Genomic DNA, 15,436 nt, shown 5'->3' with positions numbered 1-15,436 from the left:
GCCCTCAAGACTGTGCAAGCCCAGCTCTCACAGACAGGAACTCACATGTTATAGAGATCCTGATCCTTGGAGCCTTTGGCCTCAAGCCAGTCTCATTCTCTCCACACTCAGGGGCAGGCCCTGGGCTGGCAGTCTGACCAGTAGAGATACATAGTTCCGGTGGAGGAGACGGATATTGAGCAAGCAATCCCACAAATGCCTATTTAATGGCAACAGTGGTAAGGCCTAAGAAGGAAAAGCGTAGAGTTTTATGTAGCAAAATAAGAGAGGACTTGATTTAGACCCTTTCACAGTGTTTGTTGATTTCACTTCTGTTTTCCTCAGATTTACAATGGCTATTTTATTTATGGTTTGCACCCAGAGGCCTTCCACCTGTTGGTAAAAATGTGGAGTTTGTTTTCGACATGAATGGCTCCATGTGTGGTACCAAGATGAAGCAGGTAACAGGGACCCTGGGGGTCTTTTGTAGCTTTTGATTTAGAAAGCTCAGAAAGCAGAGTGCTGGAACAGTGGTTCCCTGAGACCAGACTCCCTGCCATCCCATCACCCTTTGACCTTATAGGCCTAGGCCTACCTTAGTGTCTTGTTTCCTTATCAATTAGGACCACCATAAACATGGAGCCAAGTATGACTAATATGCTTAGGATTCTAATGGGAAAAGTGGACAACATTCAAGAACAGATGGGAAATTTAACCAGAGAGGTATACTCTAAGAAAATTTATAAGAATGCTAGAAATATAAAACACTGTAACAATAATGAAAAATGCTTTTTATGGCTCATCAGAGGACTGAACATGGCCAAAGAAAGAATCAGTGAACTTGAAGATATGAAAATAGAACTTCCCAAGCTGAAAAGCAAAGAGAAAAGAGAATAAAAAAAATAGAAAACCAACAGAATATCCAAGAACTATGTACTTGTACAAAAGTGTAACATGTTTAATGGGAATACCATAAGGAGAAGAAAGAAAGTTGCAGGAGAAATATTTGAAGTAATAACAGGCACAGATTTTCCAAATAACAAATGACATCTATCAATTCAGAGGTCCTGGAAGCTCAGAGCACACTAAGCAGGATAAATACTAAAAGATGTGCATGGAGGCATATGCAGAAAATCAAAGACAAAGAAAAAATCCTGAAAAAGCCTACAGAAAATAATATCTTTCTTATAGAGGAACAAGGATAAGAATTACATTGAATTTCTTTTGAGAAATCATGCAAGATAAAAGAGAGTACAGTGAAATATTTAGTGTCAAAGGAGAAAACCACCCAATTTGACAAAATTGCCCTTCCAAAATGAAAAATAAAGACTTTATCAGCCAAACCAATATTGAGATAATTGTCACCAGTAGACCTGTCTTGCACAGCTAAAAGTTAAAAGAAGTTCTTCAGAGATAAGGAAAATGAGATGGCTCAGATACTTGGATCTACATAAAGAAAGGAAGATTGTTAGAGAAATAATAAATAAAAGTAAAATAATATATTTTATTTTTAAACTAATTGATCTAACAGATAACAATTTACTCAGAATAATTAGAGCAACTATGTATTCAGTGATTATAGCTTATTGATAAGTGAAATTAATGACAGCAGTGCTATAAGGGACAAGAGAAAGGAATTGGACTACTCTGTCACAAGGTACATGATCTATGCATGAAGTCATAAAATGTTATTTGAATGTAGACTTGGATTAACTCTAAAGGCATATTTTAAACTCTAGGGCAACCACTAAGAAATTTTCTTAACATAATGGATATGCTAAGAAATGAGAGAAAACAGGACCATATAAAACACTCAATTAAAATCAAAGAAGTCAGAAAAAGGAATAGGAGACAAAGCAAAAAAGGAAAATGAAGAGAAAGCAATTTTAAAATATAGCAAATATTAATCTAGCTATATCAGTAATCGTTTTAATGATGACTTGTCTAAATATACCAGTTAAAAGATAGACGCTGTCAGTGTCAATTAAAAGAAAACAAAACAAAAGAACCAACTATATGTTTTCTAGAAGCCCATTTTGTTTTTTTAATTTTTTAATATAAATTTATTTATTTTAATTGGAGGCTAATTACTTTACAATATTGTATTGGTTTTGCCATACATCAACATGAATCTGCCACAGGTATACACGTGTTCCCCATCCTGAACCCCCCTCCCTCCTCCCTCCCCATACCATCCCTCTGGGTCATCCCAGTGCACCAGCCCCAAGCATCCAGTATCATGCATCGAACCTGGACTGGCGATTCGTTTCATATATGATATTATACATGTTTCAATGCCATTCTCCCAAATCATCCTACCCTCTCCCTCTCCTATAGAAGCCCATTTTAAATATAAAGACACAGATAGATTAAAAATAACAGGATAGAACCATATGCTATGCTAACACTAACCCTAAGAAAGCTGAACAGCTATATTAATTTCAGACCAAGTACACTTCAGAGCAAGACAGTTGTTAAGATTAAGAAGTGCATTATATTATGGAAACAGATTGAGTCTCCAAGAAGACATAATAATCCTTACTGTGTATCCAATTGAAATTATAGTGTCAAAACATATGTGGCAAAAATTAATAGAACTGCAAGAAGAAATAGAAAAATCATTAATATAGTTGGAGACTTCAATTTCTTTATATTAGAAATGGACATATCCAGCAGACAGAAAATACATAAGGACACTGTTGAACTGAATAGCACCATCAATTAATTGGATCTAACTGACATCTATACAATGCTTCATCCAACAATACACATTTGCCCCAAGCTCACATAGAACATTTGCCAAAATAGTCTATATTGTGGGTCATAAAACACACTTTAACAAATTTAAAATAATACAAATCATACAAAGTATGCTCTCAGACTAAATGGAATAAAACTAGAAATCAGCAACAGAAAGACAGCTGGAAAATCTCCAAATACTAGGAGATTAAGCAACATACTTCTAAAAATATAATCTGTCCCTGGATAGGAGATTCTTAGGAAAAGCCATCCTTTATGTGTGAGTCCTCTCAATGGAAATAAGAATATGATGCTCAGCTTCTGATCCCAGAATGTGTGACCTATCCCATCTTATGACAGGAAAACTTGTGACCTACTTAGGAGCATTGAAGGCATCTTCTATCAGTTTAAGATGTAGAGAGAAAAGGGAAGCAACAAATGTTCTTCATGTGGTTTCTAGAATCCACACCTATATAAAAGATTATGCCTTAAATCACTGGATTTAACACCTCCAAAATACCCATTTGAGTCCTTGGTCCATCAATGACTAGCCACTTCACTCTCTGAGCCGCATTGTCATCACTTGTAAAATGAAGATACTGTTAGCACCTTGTTCATTGTGTTGCTGTAAAGATAAAATGGGCTTATGCATCTAAACTACAGTGCCAGAAACATAGCAAGTATCCTATAAATGGAACCTAATACTAGAACCTACATACTATATTCCTTGAGTCTAGCCCTATACTAAATACATCATGGAGAAGGGAGCCAAGGGGAAGTAGCATTATAAGCCCTGTTCTCAGAGGACAAAGTATCTGTATGGAGGATGAAAATATTCCACATAAGATAATCAGCAAATAGTTGGGACAGAGAATGTCTGGGTGTGAAAGGCATGGATCAGAGTAGGCAATCAAGGAAGGGCTGCCCAGAGAAAGAGCAACTGAAGTAACTGTGAAGATATAAATAAATAAAGAGCAAAATTGTGGAGATGAAATGGAATCTAGGTTATCTGGGGGCTGGTGAGAAGACCAGCCTGGAAGAAACAGATGGTAAGGTAGAAGAACAGATTAGAGAGAACTGCAACCAAAGCATGCAAAATCATTGACGTGTTAGTCGTCAGTCGTGTCTGACTTTTTGCAACCACTGTAGACCACCAGGCCCCTCTATCCATGGAATTCTCCAGGCAAGAATAATGGAGTGGATAGTCATTCCCTTCTCCAGGGGATCCAACACTCTTAAAGTTTAGGGCAGCCCTGGAATCATTGAATTATGGGTTATGGGGTTCAGAAACCATAGGAACACATGAATCCTAGTGCTCTGAAAGCACGGAGCTTGAACCTTCTAGACCACCACAGTCCAGTAGAACTTTTTGGATGATGGAAATGTTCTAAAAGTATGTACTTTTAAATGTACTAATTTACTGTCCAATACAGTAGCTGCTGTCTACATGTGGTTCTTGAACCCTTGAAATGTGGCTACTGAAAGTGAAGAAACAGAATTTTGACTTTTTCTTCAATTTTAGTTAATGTACATTTCATTAGTTAAATATACTGCAAAGGTAAACATTAGTTAAATGCTGACAAATATCAGTCTAGTCAAAGCTATGGTTTTTCCAGTAGTCATGTGTGGATGTGAGAGTTGGACCATAAAGAAGGCTGAGCACAGAAGAATTGATACTTTTGAACTGTGGTGTTGGAGAACTCTTGAGAGTCCCTTGGACTGTAAAGAGATCAAACCAGTCAATCCTAAAGGAAATTAACCCTGAATATTCACTTAAAAACTGGTGGTGAAGCTCCAATACTTTGGCCACCTGATGCGAAGAGTCAACTCATTAGAAAAGACCCTGATGCTGGGAGAGATTGAGAGCAGAAGGAGAAGGGGATGACAGAGGACGAGATGGTTGGATGGCATCACCGACTCAATGGACATGAGTTTGAGGGAAATCTCAGGGAAATGGTGATGGACAGGGAAGCCTGGCATGCTGCAGTCCATGGGGTCACAGAGTCTGACATTACTGAGTGACTGAACAACAGCAACATATGTTTACATTTAAATAACTACATGTGGCTAGCAGTTACCATTGGACAGTGCCGTTCTAGGCTTTGAGCCATTAGAGCCTATAGAGCATTTTGACTTAGGTCTTAGGACTTCTAGATTTACAGAGCGCTAGAATCAGAAAATGTTAAAACCATACAACACTTAGACCTCAGTACTTTGTATAGAAAGTGCCTTTCAGTCTTGAGCAAGACCTCAAGTCTTGGTCCATCTCCTTTACTTCATCTATATCCTACAGACTAAAAAGGCAATGAATGTTATCCTTGGTAACCTGTGGGCCAGTGACTACTTCAACATCATCTCCTTTTCTTACACAGTTAGTGTCTGGAAAGCTGGAGGCTCCATCCATGCCACCGTCCAGTATGTACACAGTGCTAAGGACTACCTGGGCCATATGGAAGATGCTGGTTATAAGTGTTAGACCTACCTACCCAAATTGGCAGACTCTGGTGACATGGGAAATTCTCCCATCATTCACCCATCGACTTTACCTCTCATTATGTCTGAAATATCACTTTTAAATTTTACACAAATATCTTCCTTCATCCTTCTGTGCTTCTTTGCCTAACAGAAAGAACACAGCTAATTCTCCATGTATTTTAGGGCACATTCCTCTTTGGGGCTGAGTTTCCTCCTTAAAGCATATACTCAAAATAATTTGCTAAAACTTTCATTTTATATTTTATCGATAATCTAGATATTTATTTCTAAGTATTTTGAATAAGCTTCTGCCCTGATTTTGGCTTTTGATTAATCCTCTCTCAGACAGTTACTGAAGAATCCCCCTCCTACCACCTCCTGACCACGCAGCCCCTTCTTCCTCTGTAGCATAGAGGTGGGGATGCTATCCTTGAGGAGCTGCCAATCTGACTAAAGAATGAGACATCCCCCCAGGAAACAGGCAAAGCAATCTGAGCTGGGAGTGATAAAAGCCAAGGACATGTGGGACCCACTGTTAGATCTCAGGGAGTTTGTGTGTGAGTGGGGAATTGGGAAGGATAAGCAGCGGAAACAGTCTGAGCAAAGATAAGGAGATGTGATTGAGCCTGGGAGGTTGACAAGGTGCTCAGTGTGTCTGGAATGGGGGTAGAAATTACTAGAAAAGGTGGTCTCACAGTCTACTCTCCAATTAGAGACTGACATCAACATGGCTCTGCTGGCAGCTGCTTCAATGCTAAAACATAGCAACCAGGAGCTTGGGAGGAACCCCACTGTTGGGGAGGATCCCTCTCATCATCTTCCTGACAGATGAGGAGCCCACAGCTGGAGTGACAACTTCCAGTGTGATCCTCTCTAACATCCGTCAGGCACTGGGCAACAAAGTGGCCCTTTTCAGCTTGGTCTTTGGGAATGATGCTGACTTTCCACTGCTGTGTTGTTTGTCCCTAGAGAACTGAGGAGCAGCCTGGTACATATATGAAGACACCAGTGCACCCCTACAGCCAGAAGGCCTCTATGAAGAGATTTCCATGTCTCTGCTGGCAGATGTGCATCTGGACTACCTGGGTGGCTTGACTAGGGCCTCTCCTTGGGCCCTTTTCCCCAACTACTTTGGTGGTTCAGGGCCTGTAGTGGTAGGCCAAGTGCAGCCAGGCAAGAAGGAACTACACATCCACCTGGAAGCCCATGGCCCCAAGGGTCAGCTTCTATGGCCTGCCACAGTGAAGTGGCTGCCATCAGCAGCCAAAAGGTCTTTGGTTTCCCAGAGGAGCCAGCCCCCAATGGAGCCCACTTCATATGCTGCCTTTGGGCCTACATTACCATTTGAGAGCTACTGGAGGCATGCTTCCACACTTGTGATGCCAGCACTCACCACATGCTGGCTGCCAATGTCCTCAATCTGTCCCTTTAACAAAATTTTGTCACACCTCTGACTTTACTGGTCATGGCACAGCCCAAAGAAGCCAGTGAGAAAGCCAGGAAACAGACTTCTACCACAGATGGACCAGGCACTATCATGCCCTTAGTCATGGCCTAGGGGCAGGCACAACCCAACCAACCTAGTGCCCTTTGTTTCTCCCAAATAAAGGCTTGTGAAACCAAAGTTCTACTTATCCTCAACTACTCTTGTCTCTACAAAGAAGATGCCCAGTTCCAAGGAATTAAGGCCACTGGGTCAGAGCCCTAGTACCCCATACACCATTGCATACCCAAAGCCCCAAATTCCAGCATAACAGGATTCTGGAACCTTGGCTCAGCCAAAATTTAGGACAAAACCTGCTGTCCTTGTGCCCGCAAATTTTGGTGACCTATTGCTCCTGAAGTCCAGCACACCATTACATCAGAACCTTGGCACTGTATTAGCCATGAATTCAAGACACAAGTCCCACCTCTGAATTCTAGCATTTTAACCCCTCCCCAAACTGGCCCTATGAAACATGCTACTCTGCTGCATTCCAAACCTGGTGCTCCATTACAACCTAAATGAGATGCCTCATCACTCCCGCAACCTGGGGTACTTATACCCCAATCAAAAAGCCTGTCACAGCCCAGGCCTGAATTCTCCGCACATCAGATCCTCAAATACCCACCACACCCCACAGCAAGGGTTCTTGCTCCTAAGACCCCAAACCACATGCCATATCCTAGACCTGGGATCCTCTTACCTAAGACCCCTAAAATTCCATCACCTCTTAAACCTAGTGCCCCACCTCACCAACCTTCCTTAGGTTTATCACTTTCTAATCTAGGACACCAACTCCTAATAAACCCAAAATCTCGTTGCTTTCCAGGCCTGCCAAGCTCAGGCCCCCACCTCCAGAAGCTTTGCATACTCCCAAGCACAGTCTCAAGTCCCACAAGTCCCAGCAGTACCATGACCATTTCTGCCCTTGGAGAATCCCTCACTACTCCCTTTCACCCCACCCTGCCCTCTCTGCTGCCCCCTGGAAGGCTCTGGCATCAGCATGACCTGTTGCCAGAGCCCCAAAGCACCACCTGTGTCTATGAACAAGAGGTCAAGCCACAAGGGAACAGAAACTAGAGAGCACTAAGAACCAGAAGCCCGGGCAGATTTTTATGATTTAAGCCACTTGCTTGCTTGCTTTGAGATTTTAAACAAGATACTTAACTTCTCTGGGCTTCAGCACATAGGCACAGAATGAATTAGAGGCCCTGGGAGAGAAGAGATATTAAGACTGGGAAATGCACAGAAACAAACTGGCCAAGGTGTGGCATTGACATTTGCTTTGTTGGACAAGAGAATTGCTTATGCTTCACAAGCAAGGTAGGTTTGATTGGCTGTTTTGTGCTCCATAAACAGCCCTGCTTAATGAGAGGAATATAAAAAATGAGGAAGATGATGACAGTTGTCTTTAAATTTTCCAAAGGCTGTGAAATAATGTTACATTTTTTATTTTTATTTGAAGGATAATTGCTTTTCAGAATTTTGTTGTTTTCTGTCAAATCTCAACATGAATTAGCCATAGGTATACATATGTCCCCTCCCTCTTGAACCTCCCCCCCTTCTCCCTCCCCATCCCACCCCTCTAGGTTGATACAGAGCCCCTGTTTGAGTTCCCTGAGACATACTGCAAATTCCCACTGCCTATCTATTTTACATATGGTAATGTAAGTTTCCATGTTACTCTCTCCATACATCTCACTCTCTCCTCCCCTCTCCCCATGTCCATAAGTCTGTTCTCTATGTCTGTTTCTCCATTGCTATCCTGCAGATAAATTCTCAGTACCATCTTTCTAGATTCCATATATGTGCATTAGTATATGATATTTATCTTTCTCTTTCTGACTTACTTCACTCTGTATAATAGGCTCTAGGTTCATCCACCTCATTAGAACTGACTCAGATGCATTCCTTTTTATGCCTAAGTAATATTCCATTGTGTATATGTACCACAACTTCTTTATTCATTCATCTGTCAGTGGACATCTAGGTTGCTTCCATGTTCTAGCTATTGTAAATAGTGCTGCAATGAACATTGGGGTACAAGTGTCTTTTTCAATTTTGGTTTCCTCAGGGTATATGCCTGGGAGTGGGATTGCTGGGTCATATGGTGGTTTTATTTCTAGTTTTTTACATTTTTTAGCTCTTCCTATGCACAGGTACTGATCTACATACTGTACTTGTAGACTTCATTTAATCCTCACCAAAAACCTCTTATTATCTGGATTTTACTCATGGGGAAACTGAAGCACAGAGAAGTGACACCACATCACACCACTAGTAAGAGATTTGAACCTACACACTTTGGTCCCATGATGAATGTGATTCACTACTTCATTATTCACCTTCCTGAGAGGAGTGACATTTCCTGGGTGACCTTATAGGGCAGGATTAGAACCAGTTGGTGGTGACAGTAATTCACAGGGATATAAATTTGGGCATGACATTCTTGACATATCCCTCTCCTTAACCATCTTCCCTCCTAATATCCCATCCATCTTCAATTCCTGACACAGTTATCTCTGTTTGTCAAATGCACCCACATCTCACTACCCCAACTGTCACTATCTTAGGGCAGACTACCATTGTGCTTCACCTATAAAACTGTTCCAGACTCATCACTGGTTTTCTTGCTTCCTTTTTTGAGATATTCTCTTGGACATTCTTCCCCAGCAAAGGGATCATTTAAAAACATATATCACTTCATGTCTCTTCCCTACTTAACTCCCCTCAATGGTTTCCTATCGTACTTATCATTTCTTATCGTACTTTTTAGAATAAAGTTCAAAGTTCTTTTATTTTTTTAGCTTTTTTAAAATTTAAATTTATTTATTTTAATTGGAGGCTAATTACTTTACAATATTGTATTAGTTTTGCCATACATCAACATGAATCTGCCACGGGTGTACATGTGTTCCCAATCCTGAACCCCCCTCCCACCTCCCTCCCCATACCACCCCTCTGGGTCATCCCAGTGCAACAGCCCCAAGCATTCTGTATCCTGCATCAAACCTAGACTGGCGATTTGTTTCTTATATGATATTATACATGTTTCAATGCCATTCTCCTAAATCATCCCACCCTCTCCCTCTCCCACAGAGTCCAAAAGACTGTTCTATACATCTGAGCTACAAGTCCCTGCATGACCTGCCCTATACCCCATACCTCTCTGACCTCACCTTCTCCCACTCACCCTCTGAACTCAGACCACACTGGCCTCCTGTTCCTCCAATAGGCCCTACCCTCTCCCCTGCCTCTACTCAGGGACCTCTTCCAAGCTGTTCCCCCTGCTTGAAAATTGCTCTGACCTGCTTTGCCCTGCCCCTGCCTACCACCCTCATTTCTTCCATTGTCACTCAAGCTCCAGATCATGCCTTAAATCTCAACTCAGATGTCCTTTTTACCCCTTACTACTGCTTCACACTATGTTGAGTACCTGCAACTCTCTCAGTCAATCTATTCTTTTTTCTTATAGCATTGATCACAATTGGTAATTATAATTTCATTCATGCCTGCCTTCCCAACTAAAATATGAGCTTCACCACGTCAGAAATCATGACTGACTTTTTCACGACCATGTTCCTGATGCTTAAACAGCACTTGGATGAATAAAAAAATGATCAAGTGAATGCATGCATAAATGTTATAAGGAAGAATTTTGAACATAACTGAGCTTGAAAAACTAAGATGCCATGGGGAGCATAAGGTCTCAGTCTTGGCAATGTGCAAGGTCAGATTGGGAAGCCAATGAAGATTCTCCTAATCAGAAGGAAGGTATGCCTTTTGGTGGGCTGGAGACATCTTTGCCCTCAGAGTGGGAAGGATTTCTCCTATTTCTTTTACACTTGGCAGGGAATCCACATTGGGACAGCAATTCTGAAGAGATCTTTGGAGGAGATGGAGGCAGCATGAAATCTCAGGAAAGTTCTGCAGTACTAGCAAAAGGTGAACAAAGACCTCCCCTGACAAAGACCCCCAAGCTTTCATTTCCATTTATGTTAATAATATATAACAAAGTTCTAGAAATCTACAGTAAGAAAAATGAGGACAATCCAATTGAAAATTGACCTAAAACCAGCACTTCAAAAAAGAACAAATGTTCAATTTCTTAAGTCATAATGAAAATGCAAATTAAAATATTAACATGAGACTTCCCTGGTGGCACAGTGGATAGGAATCTGCCTAACAATGCAGGAGACACCAGTTCAATCCCTGGTTTGGGAAGATCCCACATACTGTGGGGCAACTAAGCCTGTGTGTCACAACTACTGAGCCTACACTCTAGAGCCCACATGCTGCAACTACTAAAGCTCACTCGCTCTAGAGCCCATGCTCTGCAGCAAGAGAAGCCATCACAATGAGAAGCCCGTGCAGCACAAGTAAGAGTAGCCCCCACATGCAGTAACTAGAGAAAGCTTACACACAGCAAGGAAGAGCCCCAGGTGCTTCAACGAAGACCCAGTGCAGCCAAAAATAAAATAAATCAATAAAATTTTAAAATAGCATTTGAACTGACCTAGAAGAATGACTAGAAATTGATTATTACTAGTTAAAAGAAGGAGAACATTCCAAGTAGCAGGAGAAACAGAAACAATGGGGTCACTAGCAAGATAAGGTAAGGTACTCATAAAAATATTCAGTTCAGTTAGGCTGGAGCATACAGAGAAGAGTGGAGAGCTAGGCAGGGACTAGATATCAGAAAAGACTTAAGTACTGAGCTCAGGAATTTGGGGTGACTCAGAGGTCAGAGGGCCCCAGAGTTACTAGGAATGTAATAATCAGTCTGCTATTCACACAGTCCTCCTATCTTTTGCAGGCATGTTGCCAAGCATCTTCACTTTCTCATCCTTGGATAAGCCAGCCACCCTTGCTGACTTATTTGAGTATAGGACAGCTTGTGGACTGGGACTGGGGTTGGACTGTCTTTCTGGGGAAATAAACATGGCCTCCTATCTTCCCCTCCTCTCTCTTTCCCTCTCTTCATCTCCCATACCTTCTAAGGCTATAACTACAGAGTTGTGCCTCCTGCCTTGCAATAAATGGGACCCCACTTTGTGATCCACATCCCACACTCAGAAGAGAAGATCTTCTTCACACGGGATGAGCATCCATGGGAACTGCTACAACTCATAGATGACCCAAAGGCAGGGGAGAGCACCAAAGACTCTATCTCATATAACTCCACAGCCAAATATACATGTCAACACCCCCAGACATTTGTGGACTAATGCAAACACATAACAGTGCGCCTCACTAACACACAAGTGCATACTCAGACACATGAAAACACAAATACACTCTAACACAAAGACACTCAAAGATACACATACACATACTAGGGCATACAGTAAACTCACAAAAACACACACCCAGGGACATATATTTTGACACTTTCCACATCTACAAATAGCAACATACAAATATGCATCCAGACACATATTGATGCATAATACATGCCCAGATATACACAATGACACATTTATCAACATACATACACTGATAACCCCAGATTCATTATAATTCACAAGAATTTAACACACACAGGCACACACACTCTGCTACTCTAGATACATAAAACACACCAGTGCACACAAATTCCATGATACACAAACAGATGCATACTCACTGACACCCCAAGATACATAATATGTACCAATACATAACCAGACACGCATGACATAAACTATTCACCAAGATTTATAACACTAAGATATCCAGCATGAGTCCTAAGTCTATTCAGTCATGTCCAACTCTTTGCGACCCTATGAACTATAGCCCACCAGGCTCCTCTGTCCATGGGATTCCCAAAGCAAGAATGCTGGAGTGAGTTGCCATTTCCTCCTCCAGGGAATCTTCCCAGGGATCAAACCCCAGTCTATTATGTCTCCTGCATTGGCAGGTGAGTTCTTTACCACTAGTGACACCTAGGAAGCCCAGAAACACATATCCAGAGACATATATAAACATACAACCAAAAAAATACACACTCTACTGTAACATTTTTCCCAAATATACAGATGCACTGATATGCCCAGAGATATTCAGATGAATGGAACTAAACACACACATTTACACATTCAGAGGCAAATACACACATGCAAACAGCCCCACTGGGGTAAGCATGCACACATATACATATACATGCTCACACACTGCACAGGAAGGAGCAGCTGGATAGGCTATGGTAGAAGCACTATCCTCAGGAGCTAGCATTCTAACCACAAATCTGCACCACTTCATCTGAATTTCAGGTACTGAGACTTCACCCCTCCTGTGCTATGGGAGACCATGTGAATGACCATGTGAAACCCTGTGCTCCCAGTAAGCATTCTTCTCCCTGCAGGGCTGCATGTGAGTAGACAGCTGCTTGGGGCACCATCAAAGCCAGGGCACAAGGACCAGATCTGCACCTACTTCCAGGTAGGTCTGTAGGCCTGTACCAACCCTGTGTTGGCCCTGTAGACCCCTGTAAACCCTGGGCCTACACTGTTTCCATTACCCACATTTCCATATCTGTGCAAGGTAAGGGTATCTTCTTTCTGTCCTAGGACCAGCTTGCACTACTGAAAAGGCCTTAGCTGGAGCTCCAGTGTGACTGCTGCAGCATGTGAAACCCTCTATGTTGGGCCTTACCTTGAATTCCTAGGTCTCCAGCACCACTACTAGAGCCCCAGCATCCTGCAACTACCACACCTGGGGTTCTATGTGGTCAGTGGCTCAAGTCTCAGCCCCTTGGCCCATGGCCTACTGGGTAAGTGTTACTGAGGCTGATAGTGGCCAGGGAGCACCAGTCCCAAGAGAAACTCTGCCACAATGAAAGGTCAGTTAGCTCCAACACCTTGACCCTCAAACCACAAAGAAGAATCAGAACCAAGCTCTACCCTTGGAGAGCTCCTGGTCTAGGAAGAAGACAGACCCAGACATGGATAGTGATCCCAGTGAGTTATCAGTGCTAGACAGAAAGCAGTCCAGGGAGCTGGAGGAATCCAGGGTGAGGCACCCTGCCCAGTCTTGGAGCTCAAGAAAGATCTCCTGTAGGAGAGAGACCCGCACTGAGTATGGAAAGCTGAGCAAATGTGTAGAGGGAAAGAATGGAGATTGGAGGAGATAGAGCTGGAGTAGTCAGACCAGAGTGCCTGCATGAAGAATTTGACTTTTCCTGAAGACAATGGGAGTCATGAAAAGGCATAGGCAGGAGAAAGTGAAAGTGAAAGTTGCTCAGTTGTGTTGGACTCTGAGACCCCATGGACTGTTGCCCATCTGGCTCCTCTGCCCATAGAATTCTCCAGGCAAGAATACTGAAGTGGGTACCCATTCTCTTCTCCAGGTGATCTTCCTGACCCAGGGACTGAGCCTGCATCTCTGCATTGCACACAGATTATTTACCATCTGAGCCATCAGGGAAACAGGAGAAAGATACAGTCAGATCTGAGTATTACAAAGATCCCTCTGGATGTTGCTGTAAAGGAGGATTGCAGGAAGCCAGACTGTAGGTCAGGAAACATTAGCAGAACCTGAAGCTGAGACCCCCACCAAAGAACTTTGGGCAGTGATGGTGGATTGAACAGATATTTTTACTTCCTTTGAAGCTCCTCACTTCTCTAATCTAAGTTGTCATCTCCTTCAAGCCAGACTGTACCCTATCTGCTGCCATCTCATCCACTTTGGCCCTCTACTTTCATGCTACACCCCTGTCCCATCTGACTCCTCCACAAATCACACAATGCTCAGTCTCTTTCCTCTTCCAGGCCTTTGCTGCCTCTCTTCCTTCCTACTTTTCTTTCAAGGTTCCCTGCTTTAGGATCCTCTCAGAGCTATCAGTGGGACTCAGGACACTGACCTGACTGGTATTCCATCTCTCTCCCTCAGGACAGTTCCAGCATGCAGACATCAAGCTGGTGGCAGGGCTTATGGGGCCAAATCTGTGGAGGCACCAGGGCCCAGGTGTGCCTGTGGTCATAGGCAAGAAGCTGCTGAAGGACTCACCAAGACTGTTTCCCCACTGAGCTTCCTGCTGGCTGGTGAAATGCTCTCATGTACAGTGGTTTCTGGGCCAGCCCTACATTGCCTATGTCCTATGATGGTCCCTGAACCCCACAGCCAAGACACCTGATGACTCAGAGGCCAGGGCACAGGGTTGACCAGGAACAAAGCCCTGAGGACATGAAAACACACAGGGACACACACTAACACAGGCACTAAGTGATACATTCACCAGAACACGTACACAAAGATATGCAGATCTATGGAACTAGAGGCTTTGAGACTCCTGCCTCCTCACAGTCCTTACTGTCTCCAGTCTCTAACCTTTTTAATCCATACTCCAGAGCAACCTTAGAAGCAACTTCCTTAAAACAAAAACCTGAGGCACCAATACTCCTCACAACCTTCTCTGGCTCCCATGGCTTATTTAAAGCTCTTACAGTTCCCCTAGGGTTTCCCAAGTGACTCAGTGGTAAAGAATCTGCCTGCCAAGGCAGAAGATGCAGAAGATGTGGATTCAGTCCCTGGGTCAGGAAGATCCTTTAGAAGAGGAAATGGCAGCCCTCCAGTATTCCTGCTGGGAGAATCCCATGGGCAGAGGAGCCTGGTGGGCTACAGTCCATAGGGTCACAAAGACTCAGGCATGACTGAGCGACTATGCATGCACACAAACACAGTTTCTCTAACAAACCCACCAATCAGCCCTTGCATGTGCTTTTCCTTCTATGTGGGATTCCCTTCTTTGGCTTCATTCAGGTAAATGTTACACATTCTTCA

The 15,436-nt window shown here is 42.8% G+C and overlaps 1 protein-coding gene across 1 annotated transcript in view; it reads left to right on the top strand.

The window, feature by feature from the left end:
• Positions 1-14,757, top strand: part of ITIH6 (inter-alpha-trypsin inhibitor heavy chain family member 6) — a 35,775-nt gene extending 21,018 nt beyond the window's left edge. Inside the window, 18 exon segments of the mRNA XM_040265326.1 lie at positions 325-440; positions 5,012-5,189; positions 5,907-5,989; positions 5,991-6,420; positions 6,423-6,734; positions 6,737-6,769; positions 6,772-7,086; positions 7,089-7,457; positions 7,460-7,547; positions 7,549-7,729; positions 8,820-8,835; positions 10,529-10,621; positions 11,493-11,532; positions 11,718-11,830; positions 13,020-13,100; positions 13,139-13,266; positions 13,268-13,427; positions 14,546-14,757. Of these exon segments, the coding sequence (XP_040121260.1) occupies positions 325-440; positions 5,012-5,189; positions 5,907-5,989; positions 5,991-6,420; positions 6,423-6,734; positions 6,737-6,769; positions 6,772-7,086; positions 7,089-7,457; positions 7,460-7,547; positions 7,549-7,729; positions 8,820-8,835; positions 10,529-10,621; positions 11,493-11,532; positions 11,718-11,830; positions 13,020-13,100; positions 13,139-13,266; positions 13,268-13,427; positions 14,546-14,757 (2,948 nt within the window).
• The last annotated feature ends 679 nt before the right edge of the window (positions 14,758-15,436 follow it).

Source organism: Oryx dammah, unplaced genomic scaffold (genome assembly GCF_014754425.2).
Source record: "Oryx dammah isolate SB20612 unplaced genomic scaffold, SCBI_Odam_1.1 HiC_scaffold_23, whole genome shotgun sequence".
Lineage (NCBI taxonomy): Eukaryota > Metazoa > Chordata > Mammalia > Artiodactyla > Bovidae > Oryx > Oryx dammah.
This window is presented reverse-complemented; position numbering and strand designations above follow the sequence as displayed.